Below are 27749 nucleotides of genomic sequence, written 5' to 3'. Positions count from 1 at the left end.
GAATTGTGAATGAATGTGGCAGGGACATTATTAAAAAATTGCAAAATATTATGCATTTAAGTTTTGGATGTTTTGGAGGGACCATGAAACCCATGCCTTACAACAATATGATGCTCATGTATGTGTATAGACCTTTATGTGGCCTACAAATGTGTACAGTAAGAGTTGCATGAATTGTTGTGAAAATGAAGGTTCGTTAATAATAAAATAAATTCTTGTTTGCATTCCAACGAGGAGGATGTGCCAAAATAAAGCATCATCACAATGAAATGTGAAACGCTTGTTGGTCACCGTCTGCAGTATTATAAATGAGCACTAGATGGCACCAGCGCTTTACAATAAATGTGGTCTCGCCTACCTGTTGTGCATTGCTTTCAAGACAACACCGATTCTGCCTTAAATAACATCGTCACGAAAAAATGCATCGTTGATTTACTTTTCTACGAATAGGGTTGTAGTTTCGCATAATCTCAAAATAACTATAAAATATGATCGTTGTTCACAGTATAGCATCACGCCCTAAAATCCCTTTTTATTCCCAGAAATTTAAAAACCAGGCATGTGTGCTTAACCGTGTGCATTTTAAGACTATATGCCTGCTTGGTATAATATTTGGCGTGCATTAAATAGAAAAAAAAGATCTTGCTTGCTGTGGAGGACAGTGAGACATAGAGAGGGAGGGGGTTGCGAGATATGTATGAATTATTAATACACTATTTCTTTCACAAGCTCCCGGACTTGGAGGGGGAAACACCCCTCATTCAGTTTCCATAGCACCGCCCCCAGGAGGCTTGCACGGCCTTTAATGGAAAACATGCAATGCGCATAAAAGCACGAATGCAGGAACTTCTATCTATAATGTGACGTGCCAGTTATGCATCCAATAACTATTATGTGCCGCATGTTGCTCATAATTCAGAATACCTGAGGACAAAATCAAAGAAAATGTGAATGGAGTTTGAACATTTTCCGCCCTCTCTAACCCCTCCCAAAGCAATGAACAGCTGCTGGCACAGTGATAACGCGCACTCCACTCGGGCAAAGGAGTGGCGGCGGGAACATCTGAACGCGAAGCGCAAGACTGTCGCTGACCTTGGTGCTGAAAGCCTTTCACCTCACTCTCAACCCACTTAACTGTCACTTTCCACAGAAAACAAAGGATCAGGAGGAACCATTTTTCTTTTTCCCCTTTTTATATGATTTTACATTCGTTTTTTGCATTTGTTTTATTTAATCCGATCTTTTTCGACTCCCTCGTGTTCAGCATTTATTCGTTTATTCAAATCTGAGATGATATCGTATGCCCTAATCGCGTGCAGGGCGGTTTATGAGTTTATAATTATGAGCAGACAGGGCCAGACCACTTATGACATCTCTCTTGTGTAGGCCGATTTATTATTATTATTATTATTATTTAAATCGCGCCGTTCGTGAATTTTCCTCATCCGTATTACTGATTCATTGATCCACTGGGTATCGGTCCGGTATGCTCTGTCATCTCACACTGTGACATGGTACTTTGACATTAACGAAAAAAACGAGGGATTATCACATTTGGACATGGATACTCCGAGGGAGCCTGGTTTTAAACCCAGCAAAGAGGGGCTGAGACAACTAGCGGGGAAGACTCTGGGGCACGTGTACAAGTAAGACATCTAACATCCTATAAAATCCATTCAGTCACGTTACAATAATACAGCCTTTATGTGTTATGACATTAAATAATTATAAACACAGTAGCTTCAGCTAACAGAACATAAATCACGAAATGTTCGCCGTTTTGATCTATTCCATAACCAGTTTTCCAGTCGGTCTTGGCGTCACGCCTCTTAGAGACGTGAATAATATTATGTAATTCTGCTTAATCTGGGGAGGAGGGGATGAAGCATGAGCGTTTCCTGTTTTTACAGGTTGTCACTGTAATCCAGTGATTGAAATGCATTTATGGTTGAACTGTTATTGATCTATGTATGTAGGCCTATCTATGTGTCGACGCTTTAAAAGAAACATTCACAGATTCTCTCTAATTCCTCAAAATAGGCTAATATTAAAATGGCATGAGAAAATCGGTTGTATTATTGTTAATTTGATTATTATTATTATTATTTCACCTGATAATTATTTGATTTATGCTTCTCAAAATTACGTTTTTTTTTCTGGCTTGTAAAACACCCTCATTCAGATGTCTGAGAAAATAATAAATAAAACTACCACCACTCCGATAATCTGAACGAATTGTTCTTTCGCAATTTATACTACATTACCCGCGCAGATTAGACCCAACATTTTAATAATTGTGTCTCATAAATTTCTTTTTTTTCGTTTCGTTTCCTTATTATTTATTTATTTTTTGCAGTCTCTGAATATTTTCCTTTCAGGACAATGTCTCCTAAATATCTTCTGATAAAATAAAAAAAATGAACTGGCAATTATATTGAAGTTTAAATGTATGCAAAAGATACAAAAAAAAATTAAAGCATTTTATTTCCGTCTTATGTGTTGTGTGTCTGAATCGATGAATCAGATTTTTTAAACATTTCTATGTTACAAAGGTAACGAATTAATCATCGAATGACAAAATAGGCCTAAGTTATTTAATTATAGAATAGGAAATAATATTAATAATTCACAAGTGGACATCTATGAGGCTGAAACAACAGTATAGTATTGTTTTAGTGGTGTTTTGAATTTCAGGACGTTAAAGAGACTTCATGTAAATAAGAGTGAAGATGAAGGGAATGCTGCAATGCGGTACAGTGCGCTTTACAGCGTCACACGAAGCCCGTGAAGTTTGCATAAAAGCTTCAATTTTTAGTGCTTGATGACTGAAAAACAAAACAAAAAATCAATAAGACAAAAAAATACTCCAACTGTTGTTTGCAGGTCTTTGTAATAGCTTTAGTGCATGGGCTACTCAAAATGTGTCTTCGAGTAGACATACGTGGAAAAGCAGTTTACATTTTAAATTAGAGTAGATGCCAGAAGTGTGTTTCGTATATATCCAATGAAGATTTTTGCTTCAATAAGAAAAGTGTTTGAAATTTGTATTAATTTATCCTTCAAAACTATAGGCCTAGGCATGATGCTCTCAGTGTCCTGCATGATGTTTTACAATTTTCTTTTGACTGATGCAGGGTGATAGAAAGGCGTCAAAAACCTGGAGAGAACATTGAACTAACCGAGGATGGACGACCTGCCCAGACCAAAGAGAAAAAGCCACCTTTGTGCGACTGCACGTGCTTTGGACTTCCGCGCCGATACATCATCGCCATGATGAGCGGCCTCGGGTTCTGCATCTCTTTCGGTATTCGGTGCAACCTAGGCGTGGCCATAGTGAGCATGGTTAACAACAGCACCATTAATCTGAACGGAAAGATCATCATCAAAGAGGTTTGTGCGCGTGCACGCTTACATTTTTATATGTCAGCTTCCTGACATCCCACCATACACACCTCACGATCGTGAAAACACACACACACACACACACTCACACACACACACACACACACACACACACACACACACACACACACACACACACACACAGTAACCATTTAGAGAGTATACAAAATTAGGGAAATGTAATTCTGCAACTGATGAGCACAATGTGTTTTCCCAGTAAGCAGAGGCTTATTAAACGGCCCATCGATAGCTAGAAAATACTGAAAACAAGTATAGGCCACTGATGCAAAAAAATCGACCTTGGTGACTTGAATGTCATTGCCATCAAATTGATCGACTCTTGAGCTGGAAATTATTTCAGCGCTCCTGTCATTTCAATTTTTCTGTGTGCACAGTAATCAATATATTTGTTGTATTGTTTTTCGTGTCATTTAAAACAAATTAAAGATACAATTTCAGCAAATTAACGAATAAATGTGTTCTCAACTAAATGAGCCAAATACAACATTTAGGCCTACAACGATTTTAATCTGGAAAAGGAACGTGACACCGTGTGCATTTGTGGCTACATTTAGGATGTTTTCAACACTTTTCTCACTATTTTTACAGATATACCTATAGCTTCCTAATCTTTTGTGCTATTTCTTTCACTCAGAAGGCAAAGTTCAACTGGGACCCGGAAATAGTGGGAATGATTCATGGATCGTTTTTCTGGGGTTATATTGTGACGCAAATTCCCGGAGGATACATTTCATCTAGACTGGCGGCAAACAGGTAAAGCCATAGAAGCGGATTCTTTCTGTATTCATTCATTGACATTTGTTTAAATAATAGGCTAATGTAATGTAGGGCTAATTGCCCTTAAAGCAAATACGAAACTATTATTAATTAATCTTTCATATACCTGTTTGGCAACTAACTGTATAAATATAATAGAACAATTATTGATGGTAAAATAGGCCTAAATTATTTCAATGAATCAGGCATCGTTTATGCTCTCTCGTTGTCGTATGTCGTTACAAATCCCAAAAAGTGTCATTTATATTTAAATATGGAGTAACGCCTGTCTCTCGCCTGCATGTAGATTGCTCGTTCTTACACATTCAGAACTTCGTTACATGAGCTACCAAATCCAGAGGTGCTGAATGAAAGCCCAAACTCCCGCCAATATCTCCAGGTCCACGTTTTTGTCATCCCACACACTAATACATGATCTGTTTTATTCTTCATTGTACACAGCGGCCACTGGATTATATGAGCCTATTAATGGAGGAAGAAGAGGGTGATGGGATGCGTTTACTTGTAAATTAATTTAATTATTATGAGTAGCTAATACATCATCCTTTGACTGCAATCAGTAAATTATTCTTATCAAAGCAGGTCTATAAAGTTATCTTGTGATGCAAATTATTTGAAGCTGCGTACCGTATGTGTGTTCTGTCCATTTTGTCTCAGATAAAAGGAATGCCATACATTCAAGTGGTCCGAGGCTCTCGTTAAATTACGAACGTTTTTAGGCGAATGCTTAAATATACTACTTAGGTCAGGGGTCTTAGATCTGTGGACAGTAGGCCTATAGGCTGTACTCCTCTGCAGGGACGTGTAAGCGCGAGGTGATCGTCTGTGTTCAGCTACCGGGTCCTTGAATAACTTATAATGTGCGAGTAGGGGCAGCCGGTGGAGTTTCTGGTGCCCCCCTGGAGTTGGTGCCCTACGCAGACTGCGTAATCTGCATATGTCTCTCGCTAGCCTGAGAGTGATTATTACGAGAGCCGATCTAACAGTAATTTGAGAACCCCCTGTTGAAGACCCTTGACTTAGATACTTCTTATGTAGTTGATATAATATAATATAATATAATATAATATAATATAATATAATATAATATAATATAATCAGGGTTGGGGAGTAACGAAATGTAACGGGATTACGTATTTAAAATACAAAATATAAGTAAGGGCCTAACGGTATTCCACTACAGTTACAATTTAAATAATTGGTAATTAGAATACAGTTACATTCAAAAAGTATTTTGATTACTGAAGAGATCACTTTGCATTTCATTGTCATTTTTTTTTTAGTCCTTTCAGATGGAAAACATTTATACATATAAATGATCCAAGCCAAAGTGCATTTGAACGGCAGTGAAACACTTTCTTATGATGTGTTACATTCATACGAGCAGACAGAGAAGTAAGATTGAAGTAAGTTTGGAGCAGAAGAAATAAAAATAAACCTTGTGTAAATTGTCAGCTTTACACTAAGCTAAAATGCTATTTCTAGATATTTTACATGCACATGTTACCAGCCACGATCATATTTTTATCAAGAAAATTTACGGATCATAATTTCTTTTTTTTCCAGTAGGACCTTTGATAATAGGGCAATTCATATTCTTGATGATATTCTTTTTGTATTGTTTTCCTGTAAAAATATCTTAAAATCCTTTTAGATTGATGTTGTTTTAGAAACAACACTGCATAAAATATTTAGGCTTTTCAGAGAATGTATTTTTAACATGTATATTTTGTACTGGCAGTTTATAGTCAAAACAAGTGAAAAAATCTACCAGTGCTGAAGAAGTAATCCCAAGTATTTAAAATACGTTACTGACCTTGAGTAATCTAACGGAATAAATTTACAAATGACATTTTACAGCATGTATTCTGTAATCTGTTGTGGAATAAATGTCAAAAGTAACCCTCCCAACCCTGAATAGGCCTATAAGGCCTACATTAGATAATATAATTAAAGTTTTTAAAGGGAGAAGGAAATCAAGAGTAATCAACACTGCAGACATCGAGAGAGAGAGAGAGAGAGAGAGAGAGAGAGAGAGAGATTCGCCTGCGCTTTCGGAGATCTTGTTTTTCCATCATTCTCTACGCTGACCCGTCGTGTGGGTTGTTGGATTAGTCTGTGGGGCATTCTCCACCTGTTAGTGAGATCTCGGGGGCGTGTCTAAACTGCTCATTGAGGGGGGGCGTGGCAACCAGCCCACGACATGTTGCCACTGCCAAAGGGTTTGCCCGTACGTGCCTCATATTTCACACAGTTTACCAAAAGCAAAAAGAGCTATGATGGAAACTAGACACCTTTAACATTTTGTCCTGACTAAGATTTTCTGTTTGGTGGTTGGCCAACATGTATCGAATATTTGTAACAAGTAGGCCTATGCTATCCGAGAAGATCATGCAATCGTAACACAACAAAATGATATGCTAGACTACTCAGTACCTCAAATCTGTGACTCAGTTGTTTTGCCCGTTGCTGAAATTGCAAAACAGTTTCATTTAATATTTCGTGACGTGATTGAGTTCTAATAGAATCAACGAGTCGCGTGCTGGAGAACTCCCTCAATCCGATTAGTGTTACCTTCTGTAGGTGCCAGTGGGAGGCTGAGGTTAGAGTGTCGTGTCGAGCTCTACAAGATGAGTCGAAAATTGGAAATAAATTAAAGCACACATTTCCGGGACCAAAAGCAACAGTCCCGTTTTTGCCACCCGTGTTCTCCAGATTCTCCATTTTTTTTTTAATGCGAAACGGGTCAACACTGACAGCAGATATAGGCCCACACATTTTATGACACGTGGAGTGAAATCGTAGGGTAAAGAACAGGGACGATCACAATTGACCATAATAAACAAATAGTAGCCTACAGTACACTACGTTAGCAACATATCCAAGTTGCTTATAAAACTTACTACAACCTGTGAGTCTGTAATTTAAAGGAATATTCCAGGTTCAATACAAGTGAAGATCAATCCACAGCATTTGTGGGATAATGTTGATTACCACAAAAAAGCATTTTGACTAATCCCTTCATTTCGTAAAAAAATGAAAAAAGCAAACATTGAGGTTACAGTGAGGCGCTAACATTGGAAGTGAATCGGGCCAAATGTTTTAAGGATTTAAAGGCAGACATGGGAAACTTATAATTTTATAAAAGCACTTACATTAATTCTTCTGTTAAAACTCTTATTATTTCAGCTGTAAAGTTGTTTATATCGTAATTTTTACAGTCATTTTCTGGTTTGTTGACATTACATCATTATGGTATAATTAGATATAACTTTACACAGAAAAGGTTAGTAAGCGACTTTATCACACTAAAATAATGTTAACACGCATATTGTTTAATCATATTTTGTGCGAATTTTAACGTTTAATGATTGTCCCCATTCACCTCCATTGTAAGTGCCTCACTGTAACCCAGATTTGAGCTTTTTTTAAAGAAAAGTAGGGACAAGTCAAAATAAATTTTTGTGGGAATCAATATTATGCCACAAATTCTGTTGATTGAGCGTAACTTGTATTGAACCCGGAATATTCTTTTAACCATGTTTTTATCTATTTAGGGTCTTTGGAGCAGCCATCATCCTCACATCAATACTGAATATGTTCATCCCCTCAGCTGCACGTATACATTATGGTTGCGTCCTGTTTGTCAGGGTATTACAAGGGCTTGTAGAGGTATGAAATGTGACGGTCTCTAATTTAAATCTGCTATTTGCTTATTGTTTGCCAGTCTGTCTAATACCATAACCAAACATTTGGACACTTGTCTGTGGTAGAATTTCTCAAAAAGCATATTGTGGGAATTCTTAATGGGAACACCAAAAGTCCTATAACAATCTATTATGACCTGAGGGTATTTCTGAGAGAATAATAATCAATGCTTTGTCTTTAGCTCTGTTTGATTGATCTGTAGAGAGAATTGTATCTGTGTGTATGAGAGAGGCAACTAGATTAGGTTACTTACACCATGTCTGCAATGTGGAATATTATTCTATGTTATATTTGTTTGTTTCAGATTAACCCCATACTGTATTGGAGAAGTCTTTCATTTATGAAATACATTATTGTGACATAACTCAGAGATTTGCTTTAAAATGCAAAATTTAGCTTTTTTTATTTTTATTAAGCTTATAGTGTATTATTATTGCTTTTCTAGGGTGTGACCTACCCAGCTTGCCATGGGATCTGGAGTAAGTGGGCCCCTCCACTGGAAAGAAGTCGCCTGGCCACAACCTCTTTCTGTGGTAATTTCCACCATTATTCTCTTGAAGGGAAATAGTGGATCCATGCATAATGAAGAAACCAAAGGATTGGTTTTCGTCCTTATATTTGTTTAGTAGCTCACTTACCATCGTGCTTTATTGTGTGCATGTTAAAAACCAAAGATAAATTTGTTGTTTAGCCTCAGGAATACAAGAGAACATTGTAATGCATGAAATGTACATTTAAATTTAATGCAGTTTATTTCAGGTTTTTTCATATTAAATCAATAGATTGTTTTTTAAATATTATCAATTAATTCAGTTGTTTTTTTATTCATTTTGACCTCACATTTTCTTTTGTTCCCATCCCCTCCTCTCCGGTAGGTTCCTATGCTGGAGCTGTCATTGCCATGCCCTTAGCTGGGATCCTTGTGCAGTACACTGGCTGGTCATCTGTTTTCTATGTCTATGGTGAGAGTGGTTTGTGTATGTGTGTGTAGAGAACCCTGGTTATGGCCTAAATGTCACTGTATTAGTGTGCTTAACTGTTTCAGTGAGTGTATTTTAGTAAGTGTACTATGGATTAACTAACTGATGCTGGGTATTGACTTTTCTCTGATGTGTCCATGTGTCTATCTTCTGTACGGACACTGAATCTGCCTGTCACTGTGTCAAGAACTAGCACCTCCTGTCTGTACAACAATAATGAATTGTAATACAGTTGGTTATATGATGATATCAGTCAGTTGATCTGCTTGTCGGCTTCTTATCTTAATTTTATGATGCTTTTATTATGCTTAGTTGGCTCCAAACACATAGCATCATAAAAACCTTTAGCAACTGTTTGTTTTTCTGTAGGCTGTTTTGGGATTGTATGGTATATGTTCTGGATCTTGGTGTCATATGAGAGCCCAGCTGAACACCCCACCATCACAGATGAAGAACGGCGCTACATTGAAGAGAGTATCGGAGAGAGCGCTAAGCTGCTAGGTCCTGCAGAAGTGAGTGACCTCAAATATTACGACACATATGGCTAAAAATACAGCATTATAGCTCATAGGATATAGTGGGGATGGACAGATCACAAGTTGCACAAAATTCTTAAAGGGACAGTTCAACCAAAAAAATGTATTCTCTCACCATTTACTCTCCCTCTTACCATCGCAGATGTGTATGACTTTCTTTCTTCTGAAGAATACAAATTAAGATTTTTATAAGAAAATCTCAGATTTTTGGAGCTTTATAAGTCTGGTCACCATTCACTTGCATTGTATGGATGTACAGAGCTGAGAAATTCTTCTAAAAATCTTAATTTGTGTTCTGTACAAGAATACTAATCTGGAATGGAATGAGGGTGAGTAACTGATGAAATAATTTAAATATTAAGTGAAGGACTGAGATCCTGTTCTAAAAGAACATTTGAATAGTGACTTAACATCCCCTTTCAACAGTAATGTTGAAATAATGAAGCACAACCCTATGAATATTTATTCACAATAATGTTTGCTACTCGTTTGTTTATTGGCACAGAACTAATTTTCATACTGTATAGTTATGAGCAAGAGTAAATAGAGTAATATATAGCAAAGCATTTGTTTTCACAACAGGCCAATCATTTTGATACAAGGCACAGGTATGAGTGAGTTTTTGTTTCAAAATTCTAAACTTCCATCAGACCAGGAGGTTTGAAACAGAGAGCTGAGACATTTTAATTTCAATTGTCTTGATTTTGCTCACTCCTCCAGCTCTCTTTTGCCATATTTTTCTGTTTACTTTAATGAGACATTGCTGTCATGTAAAAGTGTTTAAAACGTGTGATAATTCTTCTAAGAGTTTAAAAAAGCGTTACAGCTATTTTACCTAGGATGTGTTGCAAACTATGATGAGTTGAAAGGCATATTTGTAGTGGTCATACTTTTATTGTAAATAATTATTTAGTCATCTTGAGCCTCATAATGGTCTTGTGCATTTTGAGGTAGAGGCAGACATTTTTTTGGAGTCACTAAAGGGCACTAAAAGATACTTTGGAATGGTCGTTATGATATATATATATATATATATATATATATATATATATATATATATATCAGACTTTTGCCTTAATGCCATGCACTCTCAGACTACATTCACAACATGAATATTGACAAAGAATATGAAAGGTTTTTTATCACTTGCAGCTGCTGCTTACAGTATCAAGATGTGACAGGCACAGTGATTAGAAGTATGAGTGTGATTGAAAGGCTGTGTAATTTCTAAGCAAATAACATCAACACACAGAATTGCTAAAATAATCAATATTTTCAAATAGATTTCCAGATCACTTCTCCCATCTTCCGTTGGTCAGACAAACAGTTAGTCACACCACAAACCCATGTCATTGTTTGGGCCGTGTAACCCGCACACACACACACAAGACGAGACAGTCACAATGTCGATGGGAAACTGCTTTATTCACAAAGCAAAGCAGGCAAAAGTACAAACAAGGGCAAATCCAAATGAGAATGGTCAGGGAAGCGTAGGGTCAAAAGCCGGGGAATCAAAGTAGTGTAAAGGGGCAAATCCGGGAGAGAGTGGTCAACGAGAGCGGGAGGTCGAAGCCGGGAAAACAGTTAACAACTAGGGCGTAGAACTAGACGGGACTAGCGGGATCAAAGACAGGGGAACAAGGGGAGCTGGCAAGCTAAGGGGTAAACCAGAGGAGTACAAAACTAGACGAGACTAGCGGGGGGCAAGGATATGGGAAACTAAACACAATAACCAACCCCCGTGAAACAGATGTGCTGTGGTATTTATAGGGGAAGGTGCAGGTGTAAACAATGAAAGGTGATGAGACGAGTGCAGGTGAAACGAATAAAGGGGTGATTGAGACGAGTGCAGGTGGTCATAATGTTCTGGCCATAGGAGCGTGCATGAGAGCCCGAGGGGGGAGATAGCATACGAGCATGTGAGCTCGTAGGAGCAAAAACGAGCGTGCAAGCTCGAGCGAGCAAAACGGGCGTGGAAGCCCGAGGGAGTAAAACGAGCGAGGAAGCTCGAGGAGGCGGAGTGAGGGAGCGGGATTCGTGACAGTACTCCCCCCTCTATAACGGACGGCTCCTGACGGCCGCGCTCGGTTGCGAGGAGCGCGACCTCTGGGAAGTGGTGCTGGACGATCCCAACAAACAAAAAACCCTGAACAGAAAACCCACAAAACACATAAACAAAATTGAGGGCAGTCCAAGGGGCACAGAGGGAAATGAGACAGTCCATGGGGTCAATGGCCAGTTTCAAGGCAAGGTCAGGGGGAACATAGCGGACAGGCGGGTGGTCGGGAGATCTAGGGGGCAGCCATAGGGCAGAGACTGGGTCAGGGGGTCTGGAAGGCGACTGGAGGACAGGGACTGGGTCCGGGGGTCTGGAAGGTGACCACCGGACAGGAATAGGGTCCGGAGGCCAGGGAAGAGGCCACAGGACAGGAAGAGTGTCAGGGGGCCACCGGACAGGATCAGGGGGCCAGGGAAGAGCCGTGAAAGGTGGAGACGTGGAGGACTTTTGAGACGGAGCCTTGGAAGATGGAGCCGTGAGAGACTCGCAGGCGGGGCACTGAGAGGCTGAGGAGGCGGCGCCATGGGGAGCCCAAGAGACAGGGCCGAGGGAGGTGGTGCCGCAGGAGGCTCTAGAGGCGGAGGCCTGGAAGGCTCTGGAGGTGGAGCCGAAGGAGGCTTTAGGGGCGAAGGCCTGGAAGGCTCAGGAGGTGGAGCCAATGACGGTGGCGCCGTGGGAGGCTCTAGCGAGGTAGGCCTGGAAGGCTCTGGAGGTGGAGCCAAGGGAGGTGGCGCCATAGGAGGCTCTGGAGGTGGAGCCGTAGGAGGCTCAGGAGGTGGAGCCATAGGAGGCTCGGGAGGCGGAGCCCTAGAAAGCTCTGGAGTCTCTGGGAGCAGAGCCGTAGGAGGCTCTGGAGGGGGAGCCGTAGGAGGCCCGAGAGGCGGAGCCATAGGAGGCTCTAGTGGCAGAGTCCTGGAGGGCTCGAGAGGCTTGGGGGCGGAGCCCTGAGAGGCTCGAGAGGAGGAGGGGCCCTGAGAGACTCGAGAGACGAAGCAGTGAGAGGCTTGAGGGGTGGAGCCATGAAAGACTCGAGGGGCGGAGCCGTGAGAGGCTCGAGGGGAGGAGGAGCCCTGAGAGACTCGAGAGGGGAAGCTGCGAGAGGCTTGAGGGGTGGAGCCATGAAAGACTCGAGGGACGGAGCCCTGAGAGGCTCGAGGGGAGGAGGACCCTGAAAGACTCGAGAGGAGAAGCCCTTAGAGGCTTGAGGGGAGGAGGAGCCCTGAGAGACTCGAGAGGCGAAGCCGTGAGAGGCTTGAGAGGGGGTGGAGCCCTGAGAGACTCGAGAGACGGATCCCTGGGAGGCTCGAGAGGAGCAGCCCTGGGAGGCTCGAGAGACTGGAAAGGCAGAGCCCTGGGGGGCTTGGGAGGTAGAGCTCTGGGAGGCTCGAGAAACGGAGCCCTGGGAGACTCGAGAGGAGGAGCCCTGGGAGGCTCGTGAGGCGGAGGCCGCGAGGGCTCTGAGGGGCGAGCAGAGGCTGGCAGAGCCATGGAAGACTCTGAGGGCGGAGCAGAACCCGGCAGAGCCGTGGAAGACTCTGAGGGCGGAGCAGAGGTCGGTAGAGCTGTGGAAGACTCTGAGGGAACCTCTGCGGTCTTGAGCACAAGACGAGACTGGGGAGAAGGGGCCCTCTTCCTTCTCTTACGTCTTCGGCCAACAGGGGACGTGGCCATGGGGACGGTCGAGGCTACAGGCGCTGGCTCTGGGGCGGTCGAGGCTACAGGCGCTGGCTCGCTGACCGTGGCGGACATGGGCGCTGGCTCGCCGGCCGTGGCGGGCATGGGCACTGGCTCGTTGGCCGTGGCGGGCATGGGCGCTGGCTCGTTGGCCGTGGCGGGCATGGGCGCTGGCCCTCTGGCCGTGGCAGGCATGGGCGTTGACTCGCTGGCCGTGACAGGCTTCGGGACTGGGGCCGTGACAGGCTTCGGGACTGGGGCCGTGTCAGGCTTCGAGACTGGGGCCGTGTCAGGCTTCGGGACTGGGGCCGTGTCAGGCTTGGCTCCCCTGGCGCAAAACCAAGAGTCGGGCCGCTGGCTCCATAATGTCAAGGACGGGGTTATGAGTTACATAACCACTGCCTTGCACGGAAAACCCTTGGTTCGCGTCTGAAGAGCCATAAAACCTCTCCGGGGATGGAGAGCATACGGCGCTCACGGAAGCGTGGAAAGCGTCAACGGGCTCAGGGGCAGACACAGGTGAAACAGGGTGAAATATTTCAGACATAGTACATACCTGCTGCCCCTGGGCTGCGAGCGCTTTGTGATGTCTCCATATCGTAGCTCCTCGCGCTGAATGTGACGTGTACCTCCGCTCTAGTGAGCTGCGCGAAACCTCCACGTGATGCATTGTGACTGTCTTCGGTGAGGTTGGTTATTCTGTAACCCGCACATACACACACAAGACGAGACAGTCACAATGTTGATGGGAAACTGCTTTATTCACAAAGCAAAGCAGGCAAAAGTACAAACAAGGGCAAATCCAAATGAGAATGGTCAGGGAAGCGTAGGGTCAAAAGCCGGGGAATCAAAGTAGTGTAAAGGGGCAAATCCGGGAGAGAGTGGTCAACGAGAGCGGGAGGTCGAAGCCGGGAAAACAGTTAACAACTAGGGCGTAGAACTAGACGGGACTAGCGGGATCAAAGACAGGGGAACAAGGGGAGCTGGCAAGCTAAGGGGTAAACCAGAGGAGTAAACTAGACGAGACTAGCGGGGGGCAAGGATACGGGAAACTAAACACAATAACCAACCCCCGTGAAACGGATGTGCTGTGGTATTTATAGGGGAAGGTGCAGGTGTAAACAATGAAAGGTGATGAGACGAGTGCAGGTGAAACGAATAAAGGGGTGATTGAGACGAGTGCAGGTGGTCATAATGTTCTGGCCATAGGAGCGTGCATGAGAGCCCGAGGGGAGATAGCATACGAGCATGTGAGCTCGTAGGAGCAAAAACGAGCGTGCAAGCTCGAGCGAGCAAAACGGCGTGGAAGCCCGAGGGAGCAAAACGAGCGAGGAAGCTCGAGGGGGCGGAGCGAGGGAGCGGGGTTCGTGACAGGCCGACATTGCTGTGCTGAGCTTGTCGGGTTGCTCAAACAGCAAAGTTAATTAGCACCAAAGGGTTTGCAAATGGCTGGCTTATAGTTGATTTTGCATGTTAAGCTGGGATAGAAGTATTTTAAGAGTGAAATAGTGGTTAAATAATTAATATGGTTACAAATTCACTCTAGGTAAAGTAATACACATTTTTCCTACAGAAATTCAAGACACCTTGGAAGAAATTTTTCACATCCATGCCTGTCTATGCAATCATTGTGGCCAACTTCTGCAGGAGTTGGACCTTCTACTTGCTGCTCATCAGCCAGCCTGCATACTTTGAGGAAGTGTTTGGCTTTGAGATTAGCAAGGTAATTTCAGCCTAACTTTAATTTTGTGTTTTAATTGGCTATTGATTCATAGAAAATAACTATAAATATGAAAAAGACATAATTAACAATTACACAATCAGCTATTAAAGCTTTATTTGCATCAGAATGGCCAATTTCATTGTCTACGATTTGATGTATATGATTTTTGTGTATAATTTCAGTGTGCATCAGTAAATGGGTGACCTTTGTCATTCCCTAAGGTCTGAAATAGGTTGATGAATTATTCATTGTGAATAGATCATAATGAATTATTCATCAATCACTTATTGGTGATTCAAGTCTGTGTTTGCATCTCATTTAGCTTGTTTCCTCACTTCCCACAGTTAAACCTTCCATCATGTTTTTATTTCTTATAGTTAGATAAGTTTTAACATACTAATAATGGTGCCTTACAGATTACAGCAATGCTGCTTGTCAACTTTTTGTTTGTTTAGTTTTTAGAACACATTTATGCATAATTAACCAGTCCTAAAAATGGAACTATATTATTTTTGATGACTTTAAAAATGTGTTATAGAATAGGTTTTTTATTGTTGGACTTGTCTCTCTTTCTGTTTTTGGCCCTTTGATCATTCATTAGGTCTTAAAATGCCATGGTATTAACTAACTTTGGTCAATGGCTAATGCTTCAATTCTCCAGTATGTTGTCAATAAGATGCTTCTGCACCTTACGGCTGCTGTCTTGTTCAGGTTGGCATGCTGTCAGCCCTGCCCCATCTGGTGATGACCATTATCGTGCCCATTGGGGGACAGATAGCTGATTTCCTCCGTAGCAAAAACATTCTGTCCACCACCACTGTTCGGAAGATCATGAACTGTGGAGGTGAGTGGAACTACTACAGGAGAGTACAGAATGATAACACCTTCTTCTGAGTTTTGGTTAAATTCATGTAAACTAATATCAAAGGAATTTCATACTTGTATCATTTCCTCTAATTAAATGTTTTTTAATGATTATCCATTTGTTTTTATCATTAACAGGCTTTGGAATGGAGGCCACTCTGTTGTTGGTTGTAGGTTTCTCCCACAGTAAAGGGATGGCTATTTCATTCCTTGTGTTGGCTGTTGGCTTCAGTGGGTTTGCAATATCAGGCAAGTCTATGGAATAATCTTTGTCTTTAGTTAAACGGTGTGTCTCATTTAATATTATGGCTTGCAAACCATTAACCATTGACTCACAACAATAGCAAGAAGCCAGGGAACATTGCAAACAAGGCCTTCTTTCTAGCTGGATGCTATGCCCTCCCCTTTCAGTTAAATGTGCTCTTCCTCCACTGCATCTGGGAAGGAATACGTCTTTCTGCTGGACTTTTTAAATAATTCATTCACACTGTCCCCTGAGAGGAACTTCACAGGCAGCACATCCAGACAGAGCACTCAGAGAGGGAGGGGCTAGAGACTCCTCCGCTCTACAAGATGGCTGCACTTTCTATTTTTAGTCTGAATCTCCAACATCATGTAAGAGATACTGAAAGATATGTGCTCTCCAGGCATAAGCAAGATGCACTTTATTATACAAAATTATACAAAAGAAATGCAGTGATTCTAAAAGTCAGTCTGTATGCTGTAATAAAGGCAGAGTCATTCAAATATTAAAAGTATGATTATGTAAGTCAGATTTAATAAAATATTAATTTTACTGTCCAACAGGATTTAATGTCAATCATTTAGACATCGCTCCTCGTTATGCCAGTATCCTCATGGGAATCTCTAATGGAGTTGGAACTTTGTCAGGAATGGTGTGCCCTCTTATTGTGGGTGCCATGACCAAACACAAGGTATGACCAACTTCGATGGATCTAATGATCTAATTTGAGTTTTTAAAAACAACCTGTGTGGGTGTATGGCTTTAGGAGAGCAATCATACATTGTATGTGCTGTACTTCATTTGTTTCTTTAATTATTACTTAATACTCATATATTAACTAATTTCTTTATGTTCATTTTATGGAAGATTTTCTTTACTTATTCATATTCATTTTCATTTTATACTGTTTCTTGCTCTTGCCATGAATTCTTGTTTAATCTTATGTTGTGTTCTGTATTGTCTTCAAAAGTTAGTGATAAGGAGCTGTCTCCATTTCAAGGTCTTTAACGTCACAGGACGATGTTGTGAAACAGTACTTTCCCATTGTTTTTGCCAGGTATAATAACATTTGTTGAATTGGTGCTAGTCAGGCAAAGTCAGATTAAGCAGTGGGACAGACACAACTGAGATAATTTTATAAATTATGCTCATGTTTACCATCACTTTGTCTCCTGCCTTCTGCTATATATTCTCTTGCTGCCGATGCCTAGATCTTGGGCTTAACATAACAAGCTGTTGATGTTGACTGATTTGGGATATCAGACAGAACTCTGATATTTGGATATCTTCTGACGAAGACAGAGGTCGAGGATCTAACATTCCTGGCGTTGTCGGTCATGATGGATGATCTAACACCTTTAATTGTCTAAATGTTCTTTTGCTTTTCAGTTGTTCTGAATACATAGTATGTTTGGATTTATTTCAATTTTTGAATGTCTTCAATGGCATAGTGGTGCATGGCAGATTAGGAAGAGCACATATGCAGATTTGTTGTCTTGATTCTTCTCTTGGTTATTACCTACCCGATAACATGACAAGTCGAGATGGGGAAATCGTTCAAATTGGCTCATGAAAATAGAAAAAAAAAATTCTCCCATAGAGAAAAATAAATGAACCAACGAACAGTGTTATTAAGATTTTTTATATATGTAACCCCTAAGCCTAACCATTAAGTCTAACCCCTTACCCAGCCCAAATCAGACTGTGATTTTAAATAACTGTTGTGTACCATGGAAGAAAGAGAAACATATGGGTTTTGAACAAGCGTTCTTAAGATTTTTCTTAAACGTAACCCCTATCTCAAACCTAACTTTAGTTTAGTTTAGTTTAGTTTAGTTGAGTTTAGTTTAGTTATCATTCTTGGTGTGAACGGGCCTTAAACCTTACAAAGTGAGATAGGAGGCTAGCTATAATTTTAAGCCTTTACTGTATCAATTTGAAATTCAGTTTGTTGATTGGTTGATCTCTATGGGAATAAAAGTTGTACCTTGCCTTATGAGCCAAGTCACGCAGAACCATTTCGCCATCTCATACAAAAACGAGTTGTCATGAGACAACTTATACTCTTAAAATATCAGATCTTTGAGGATTTTGACATTATGACAGATCTCTCCACACCTTTTACTACACCATACCCATACATTTAATTAATTTAGTTAATAAAAATGGGTTATTAATTGCATAATACAGGTATGTCTCAAGTCTATATTTTTGTCATGCATTATACTTTTAGCTACCTGGATAAGTTTCTATATTTATGTCAGAAAGTACATGACAACTCTTTCTATCCTTCAGACCCGGGAAGAGTGGCAGTATGTGTTTCTTATTGCTGCCCTGGTGCATTATGGTGGTGTAATTTTCTACGGCATCTTTGCCTCGGGAGAGCAGCAGCCGTGGGCGGATCCGGAGCTTACCAGTGAGGAGAAGTGTGGTTTTGTTGACGAAGATGAGCTGGCTGAGGAAACAGGGGACATCACCCAGAGCTACGGCGCCCTGGGAGGTCCAGCCAAGACCTATGGTGCCACCACACAGTTGAATGGAGGATGGGCAGAAGGATGGGATAAGCGAGAGGAGTATGTACAGGAGGGTGTGGAGGAAGGGGGTTTTGGAAATAGGAAGGGCAGGGATTACTCCTAGACATTGCAAATACACATTCTAAGGCACACATACATACAAATTCATACAGCACAGTATAAAAATGTATGCCCACACTATAGATTTTGTAGTGTTTGTGAGTTCTAAAAAAAAAAAATCATATAAATAGACTAAATCGTTGAATGTTTGCACAATTTTAAATGATAAAATTCTACATTCAAATATAAATTTTAATGAGAAAAACATAAATGATAAATTATACAAAGCAGATGTAACATATCAAATTGGCAGACTGTAAATGTTCTATGTCTTAAAAAGAGTGACTTAATTTCAAGTGCAATCATGTGTAATATTGTGAAACAGAGTTTTTCACCCATTATTCTGAGCCTTTGCAACATTGTGATGCCTGTTGAGTTAATCAGGCAACTGGCTTTCAGACACAAGGCTCATATAATGAACATGTCTGAAGTCATCCATAAAGAGAAATACTGCTGTAGAGATTTATAACCAAGTAACTGTTTTTCTGATTGCACTGAAAGAGCTGTACTATGTCATTTAACAGCACAACAAAATTATATTGTTTATACCTCATTATGTGTTACACGTTCGTAGTATAATTAATGTTTCTGGGAGGTAAAAGAGGACGTTGGTCTTTGACACTGGAGAGAAAAAGCACAGTTTTTTTTAGGTGAAATAAAAGCAACAAAACTATTTCTCAAGCTCAACAAGTCAAGAAGTTTCAATCGCATATGTTTTTGAAAGGTGCTGTTCGGTGTGGTGTTTGCTGAGATGTGCAAACAAAAATTCTTAGGGGGTTGGGAAGGGTATAAAAGGGGAAATTACAGATTATTGGAAATATTTGGAAACATTATTGCAAGAGCTACACAAAGCAAAAGCACAGTGTGTCAAGGCCACCAGACTCTTCAATTGTTTGTTTGTTTTTTTCTTCTGTCAAATACTCACACCATGCCATCTTGACATCTGTGAATGTTACTTATGCATGGGTAAAAAGTGTTTTTGCTTTTAAAAAAGTAGTTGTTTTTCATTTTTACCTGTCAAAGATTTGACTAAACTGTTACTGATGTGTCAATTCCTTTGCACAATTAACCAAAGTGTAGTGTGGTATTTTAGCTCGGATGGGGGAAAAGTATCCATTAAGAAGATATGGGAGACTTGAGGAAAGGGCTGATATAGTCCTAGTAGCATGTAATAACCATACTTAATGTACAAAGCAATAAATCCATGGTAACAGTTCCTTAGTCACTTCATTCAAAAACATGTAATACATTGGTACATTTAATGGTAATCATTTTTGGTTTATGTGTTTTTGTGATGACAATTGAAAAAAAAAATCTGAAAAGATTAAACAATTACTTACTGTTAAAAAAAAATAAAAATATATATATATATATATATATATATATATATATATATATATATATATATATATATATATATATATATATATATATATATATTTAGCAAGAGTCCAGTGCAACTCTCTTTACTGTAAAGAGCTTTTGTGCTGGGCCCACTCACCAGAAGAGAATGATTCTTATGTGTCACCTGCAAATGGTTCCTTTGTGAAACTTATCAAGGTTCTCAGTCTCGCAGGTGGCCACACTCCTGTAATTGTCCTGTATGGTTGCTAGTGATCGCTTTTTGAGAGTATGTTTTTGTCAGGTATATTTTACGTTAATCCCTTTTTTTGTAATTCCCTTTTGTTTCTGGTATGTGTTTTATCTGTGGCTAGAAAACTGCACATTTCCCTCTTTTTCCAAGCATTTTCCTACAAATGTTGCAATATTCAGTGACACAAGGATTGTGTGTAAAGGTATTGAAAAATCTTCAAAAATGACAGTAATTTGTCTGATGATGTTGAGGTACCTTATTCTCATCCCTTGCCTAAGAGTGAAGTGTGATTATATGGCTTCTTTTGCTGTGTTACTATAAATGGAGAGGTATGTTGATGTGAAATTTAAATGCTCTATATAGCCTTTTTTATATAAAATAATGACAAAATTGTTCTTGCCTGTGTTTATTTTCATGATTCCATCAAGCTGTGCAGGTCAAAGACTATGCACTTAAAACGTTGTGATTGCTTCAACTGCCAATACATAATTTCCTGATTACACAAAATGTATTTTGTCCAGATGTTGTGCATGCTAAACCATTTCAGTGCATAACATTTGTAGTTCTATCATTGGTTATCCACCATCACCCATATAGCATCGCTCTATACCCTTTCCCTTCTCGCGTAAAATCAATATGAGGGTCCCTGGAGATCAGAAAGACCTATTGACCACATACCTCCTAATGGAGGCAGGATCGAGGGACTGCACATAGAAGCTATTTAGAGGATGTGTTCAGACTCGTATCTCATCAGCATCTCTCATGCTGGAAACCTACTGCCCTTATTGATACTAGCAACACTGGTTCACTGGTGTTGTGTAGTTTATCATTAGTGAACAAATAAAACAAATATTTCTAACTATTTTTTCTTAAAGAGTATTTAGGCCTTTAAATTGATGTGTCAAAACGAGCCTTTTTCTCAAACATTTAATATAGAGCTTAATGTCTAAAAAACATTAAAATGTGATATTTAATAAAATGTTTAAGGCTGTTTATTCTGAGAAATTCAAATGAGACACTCGCCCTTCCATCCATCATCCATCCATCCATCCATCCATCCATCCATCCATCTATCTATCTATCTATCTATCTATCTATCTATCTATCTATCTATCTATCTATCTATCTATCTATCTATCTATCTATCTAGCTATAGTAGTGGTAAATGGTGCTTTAAAATAGAGAGATCGTCATTTTGGGTATTATCTTATATAGTAATGATTTCACACATACACTAGGGTAGTCAAAGGCAAGGTACTGTCCCGCTGGAGGGGACAGTTACTGCTCGGACGATGTCCATCTTTGCCCTTGCTTTCTGTTACATTGTTAAAGTCAGTTACTAATTGGATAACCTTCCTTTCACCAGCTGATTTACAATAGAAGATAGACTGAAGAAAGACGGTTCTCACTTGGGTAAACTTAATTGAAAGCTTGTCAATTGATTGAGGGCACATAATTGCTCTGTGTGCTGTTGTGTCCAAATATCACAAAAGCACAGACACACAGCAGGTTACTTTTTTCTTAAAAATACTGCTGCCTGATAACCACATCTAAGGTGGAGACTTATTAAGTTTTATTAAGACCTTCAGTTTAAAAATATTTATGGAACGGTTCAATGCATCAAGTAATTAGATTTGTTCTTGGCAATTCTTTGTTTAGCAGATTCCATGTTACTGTACGCATTCCTACTTCTAGAAAAGTACTGTAATTAGTAAGAAGCCATGAAGGAGAAGGAGAAACACTTTACATAAAGGCTGTATTAGTTAAAGGAATTCTGGGTTCAATACAAGTTAAGCTCAATAGACAACATCTGTGGCATAATGTTGATTACCACCAAAAAATTGCTTTTAACTTGCCCCTCCCACAAAAATCTGGGTTAGATTGATGGAACAATGGAAGTGAATGGGGTCAATCTGTAAACATTAAAATACTATTTTAAAAGTAGAGACACAATACGTAAACATCATGCATTAACATGGTTTGAATTTGAGAAATCGCTAACTAACCTTTTCTGTGTAAATTTATAGCCAATTTTACAACATCAAAGCCATGATGATGTAATGTCAACAAACTCTAAAACCCTAAAACAACTGAAAGAATTACGATTTAAACAACTTTACAGCTATTAACATGATTCCTTGGTGTTCACCTGGTGGAGAACCTCACCTGGTCCCTCAACACCAGCTGTATTACCAAGAAAGCCCAGCAGCGTCTCTACTTTCTTCGAAGGCTGAGGAAAGCACATCTCCCACCCCCCATCCTCACTACATTCTATAGAGGGACTACTGAGAGCATCCTGAGCACCTGCATCACTGCCTGGTTTGGGACTTGCACCGTTTTGAACCGCAAAGCCCTGCAGAGGATAGTGAGGACAGCTATGAAGATCATCGGGGTCTCTCTTCCCTCCATCAAAGACATTTACATAAAACGCTGCATCCGCAAAGCAACCAGCATTGTGGATGACCCCACACACTCCTCAAACAAACTCTTCACCCTCCTGCCGTCTGGCAAGAGGTACCGATTCGGGCCCTCACGGCCAGAATGTGTATCAGCTTCTTCCCCCAAGCCATCAGACTCCTCAATACTCAGAGACTGGACTGACACACACACACACACACACACACACACACCAGTACACATCCAACTTTTGCACATGTCCAGAGTTGCACTTTAATTAATTGTCACTTATACCTGGCTGCTACCTCAATAACTGCTATGTCCATAGAACCCTATTTCATAGTATGTTATGTTTACATTCTGCATTTTTAGAAAGTGTCATATTGTTGCACAACTCAGATGACAAATGTGTGCTGTCGGCGCTGCACTGTCTATTACTGTGTCTATTGTCCTGTTCCTTTTAGTAATTATTGTACTCTCCCGTACTTTTTGCACACGTTTGCACATGCACTTCATGTAGAAATGTTATTTAGTCTGTGTAGTCTCATGTGGTTCTGTGTTTGTCTTATGTTGTTTTATGTAGCACCATGGTCCTGGAGGAAAGTTGTCTCGTTTCGTTGTGTACTGTACCAACTGTATATGGTTGAACGACAATAAAAACCACTTGACTCAAACAATACATGAGTTTTAGAGGAATACTTAGTGCTTTTATAAAATTATAAGCTTCACATTTCTGCCTTTAAACAATCCTAAAATTGGCCCCATTGACTTCCATTGTAAGTGCTTCACTCAAAAAACTCGATTTTTGCTTTTTTTAAGAAAAGGAGGGACGAGTCAAAATAATTTTTGGTGGTAATCAACATTATAATACAAATGCCGTTGATTAAGCTTAACTTGTGTTGAATGTGGAAAAGTCCTTTAACATCAGTTAATTAACATGAACCAATTTTTATGAACACAAAAATTTTGTAAAAATAAAAATAAATAATTGTAAGTTCATGATACCCACGGCATTTACTGATGTTGAAAAAGAAAACCTATTGTGAAGTATTGTTGAAAGAAAACACGAGACTATTGTATTAAAATATTGCTTTTGCTAAATAGACAGACACAACAAGACCATCACTTTTGACCCTGTTATTTGTGTTTACTCAGGTTCTCTCAGCCGTAACTGTAACGGGTGCCTCCCAATGTCCTGCACAGACCGCAGTCCACACCCTTCCACTTAGTGTTCATTCATGCTTATCAGTTATATCTGTCCACATAATGAAAGCATGCATATACTGTATATTAGTGCTATAGCATTCTTTAAATGAACATGGTAAATAATTATTTAGCATCATCATTGTAAACACAAACCTGCATGTCTGTAAATACATATGTGTTTTTAGTGTGTATATGAGTGTGTGTGTATCCACTGGTGGGGGGCAGGTGTTGAAGTAGTCCCTCGGGGTATGAAGGGGTGGTGTAGTGAGACTGGAATCACTCTTTGATGACAGGAACCTGCATGAGGTCCCTGAAGACTTGCTTCAACCCATAAATATCTCCTGATCCCCTCATAGATGGGGCAGGCGACTGGTTGGCATATCCAGTGTTGAGCTCTCCACTGGGAGAAGGAAGCAGGGGTCTGGCTAGATGTCTGTGTAATCCATCTCATGTGTGAGGGGGAAAAACAGTGAATGAATGAGTGCTGTATTACACTGAATAAGGCTCTTCCCCCACTGGCCGGCTCAGAATCCTCATCAATTATTCCACACAGTCATTAAATTCTGGGCTATGCCAGCAGTGATGCAGGATTTAATAAACAAATTGAATGGAAAGGAATGTTTCACTTGTTGTCATTTATATTAATACCCATTCTAATACATGCAACATTTCAAAACCTGCAGACACATGAATCTGAGGCATATAAACCGATCAGCCATAACATTAAAACCACCTGCCTAATATTGTGTAGGTCCCCTATGTGCTGCTAAAACAGCACGAACCTGCATCTCAGAATAGCATTCTGAGATCATATTCTTCACACCACAATTGTACAGAGCAGTTATCTGAGTTACCGTAGACTTCGTCAGTTCAAACCAGTCTGGCCATTCTCTGTTGAACTCTCTCATCAACAAGGCATTTCCATCCACAGATTTTCAATCTGCAAAACTCAGATAACTCAAAGACTGTTGTGTGTGAAAATCCCAGGAGATCAGCTGATACAGAAATACTCAAACCAGCCCATCTGGCACCAACAATCAATCCATGGTCCAAATAACTGAGATCAAATTTTTTCCCTATTCTGATGGTTGATGTGAACATTAATGCACTGCACTGCTGCCACACGATTGGCTCATTAGATAATCACATGGATGATTGTTGGTGCCAGACCGGCTGTTTTGAGTATTTCTGTAACTGCTGATCTCCTGGGATTTTCACACAAACAGTCTCTAGAATTTATTCCGTATGTTGCCAAAAACAAAAAGCCTCCAGTGAGCAGCAATTCTGTGGATGGAAATGCCTTGTTGATAAGAGAGGTCAACAGAGAATGGCCAGACTGGTTTGAACTGACAAAGACTCAGATAACTGCTCTGTACAATTGTGGTGAGAAGAATAGTTTGGCGCTATTTTAGAGGCACCTGGGGGACCTCCAAAATATTAGGCAGGTGGTTTTAATGTTATGGCTGATTGGTGTATATTATATGATGCAGAGGGAGAAGAGAAAGAAAGGAAGGCCATGTGACTATGTGTGGCATAGGTGAATGGAGCAGCTTGCATTAAGAATGGTTGCCTTGTTTGGAAGTCACAGGCTATCCCAGTCAGCTCCACCCATTCGGAACAACCTGACTGCAGATGTGTGTTTCAGGAGTGGGTTCTTGCGTCAGTACCCCATGCTGACATTCCAACTATGTTTCCTTCATTCAGGATTCACATCATGCTCATGTGCTGTTGAGAAATCTTGTGGGCGGAGAAAGTCTTGCTTTTGATACAAGAGAGGGAAGCCATTTGAGCTGCTGGTGGAATGCAGCAAATAATGTATAGAGGTATATGCTGCTGCTGTTACAGATTTAAACAGATACTGTAGTTTATATACAAACGTTTTACCACATATTTATGTATTTAAGCAAGAATTAAAGCATACTCTAAAATCCAGAATGGCTAGATCCTGTTTCAGTACACTGCATTCTGCACAGTACATATACTGTACACAGTGACCATCTGAATCGCAGTGCGCCTGACAGAGGCGAGAGAAAGGGAAAGAGACTCAGGGGAGAAGCTTGACCTTTAAGCAGAGCTGGCTGCCAGTCCACACTCAGACATATGTCCCACAGAGGGGAACTTCACGTCCAGTGGTGAAAGGCACATAGGAAAAGGAGCATTGTCTTGGTAATATCAGTTACCCATCTTTTATGCAATATTGTTCAGCTTGCATATGATGAATTTGCAGACAGCTTGTACAATCTTTTCAGGTTTAGAGGCACCATGTGACTGCAAAACAGGATTTGCTTTCCCCACATAATTATTGTAATTATTATTATTATATTCATAATAAAAGAACTGTACATGTAATTAAAATGTAATAAAAAAATTAACAGAATGAGTGAGAGAGTTAGGAATCAATTAGTGGAGTCATTCTTTGTGAGCGTGTGTGTGTGCGCGTGTGTGTGTGTGTGTGTCAGAGCTGCCAGACTGGCCTTTATTTACTCAGCTCTCACAATAGCCTTCAGCAGATGGGAACCAACAGTGTGAGGGGGGAAAGAGTGGAAAAGTGACAGAGATAGAGAGAGAGAGAGAGGAAACTGTGGGGGAAGAGAGTGGGAGGTGTGTGCCCATACTCACAGCCAAGAGGACTCTTTTGTTCCCTAGCAGTCCCCTGTTGCAGCATGGCAGGGTGACACAGGCTTGATGTAAAATCTCATTAAAAAAGAGAGAGGGAAAATCCTCAAGAGGGCTTCAGATCACATTAAGATGTTGGAATATAGACTTCAGTCATACAACACAGAGGACTCCTGTCAACATGCATGTACAGAAATAGGAAAAAGGCTTCATATTTGTCGAGAAAAAAACAACAAAAAAACAGAAGAAACATGGTATCAAGATAGATAGATAGATAGATAGATAGATAGATAGATAGATAGATAGATAGATAGATAGATAGATAGATAGATAGATAGATAGATAGATAGATAGATAGATAGATAGATAGATAGATAGATAAGACTCGCTTGCACACACAGTGCCATGGCTTCCCCTCCTCCCCTGCCTGATTATTGAATTCACTCCTGTTGTGTAGACACCTCCTCTGCAGATTTGATTAGTCACACTGAGGTGACAGAGGGGAAGTAAAGCTCTTAGATTAGAGTGAGAGATGATAGAGAGGAGAGAGAACGGGAGAATGAGAGAGTCAAAGAAAGACAGACAGACAGACAGATTCAAAGCTCATGTTGAAATAAAGAAAAATAATTAAAACTTTCCTCTGATTGATAAACCTTTATGTTTGTGCCTCTGCATAATATCTGCTAATTCAGTGGTATAATTAAGATATATTGTACATTGTCTGAGGTTTATTTTCAAGACTTATATTCACTGACATGTTTTCCTTTAAAAGAGTGGTGCTTTTATAGCATTGATTAACAAAGTATCAATACAAATGTCATTTATTTGAAAGAAAAGATGGTGCAAGAACACCTTTCAAGCAAAACATTCCACAAAAAAGAAGTTCTCACGTTCAGTGGTTCATATAGTCCTGGAGTGCATTGAGATAAATAGATTTGGCATGCTGTCCATAACAGAGGGTCTTGACTTAAGCAAAGGATTGGGCCCTTTTCCACCGAAATGTCACTGGTTCTTGTGCCAGAGACTGTGTTCAGCAGGTTCTTGGCCGGGGGAATCTGGAGCCTTTCGCAAACCAGTTTTCCACTGACAGATGATTTCAACTGATCGGTGACATTATGGGTTAAATGGATACATGTTAGTTTGTGACAACCTAACCTGCCCTCAAACAAACATGGTGTGTCACAGTGTTTATGTACAGCTTTTACTCCTGCTTTTGAGGACATATTTACACATTCAGAATAATGCAATCCAACATTATTTCATTGCTTAACAAAATGGCCAGAGACATCATCAACACTCAAGACAACAGGTAACG

The 27749-nt window shown here is 40.3% G+C and overlaps 1 protein-coding gene across 1 annotated transcript; it reads left to right on the top strand.

Annotated features, from left to right (window-relative positions):
- The first annotated feature begins 1046 nt into the window (after window positions 1–1046).
- On the top strand, window positions 1047–19912 carry LOC127659132 (vesicular glutamate transporter 2.1-like). The gene is made up of 12 exons (XM_052148801.1): window positions 1047–1646; window positions 3135–3390; window positions 4058–4176; window positions 7758–7872; window positions 8354–8441; window positions 8784–8870; window positions 9258–9400; window positions 14731–14880; window positions 15592–15724; window positions 15883–15993; window positions 16552–16679; window positions 18284–19912. The coding sequence occupies exons 1-12, from the start codon at window positions 1561–1563 to the stop codon at window positions 18623–18625; spliced, it is 1758 nt and encodes a 585-aa protein (XP_052004761.1). The 5' UTR covers window positions 1047–1560; the 3' UTR covers window positions 18626–19912.
- The last annotated feature ends 7837 nt before the right edge of the window (window positions 19913–27749 follow it).

This window comes from Xyrauchen texanus, chromosome 2 (assembly GCF_025860055.1).
Source record: "Xyrauchen texanus isolate HMW12.3.18 chromosome 2, RBS_HiC_50CHRs, whole genome shotgun sequence".
Classification (NCBI taxonomy): Eukaryota; Metazoa; Chordata; class Actinopteri; order Cypriniformes; family Catostomidae; genus Xyrauchen; species Xyrauchen texanus.
Note: the sequence above shows the minus strand (reverse complement) of the source record. Positions and strands in the feature narration are given on the sequence as shown.

Excerpts from the sequence above, each read along its gene's own strand:
- LOC127659132 (XM_052148801.1), top strand. The coding sequence starts at position 1,561 with ATGGATACTCCGAGGGAGCCTGGTTTTAAACCCAGCAAAGAGGGGCTG. Across the intron at positions 9,401-14,730 it reads AGCTGCTAGGTCCTGCAGAA|AAATTCAAGACACCTTGGAA; the intron begins GTGAGTGACCTC and ends TTTTTCCTACAG. Across the intron at positions 14,881-15,591 it reads TTGGCTTTGAGATTAGCAAG|GTTGGCATGCTGTCAGCCCT; the intron begins GTAATTTCAGCC and ends TGTCTTGTTCAG.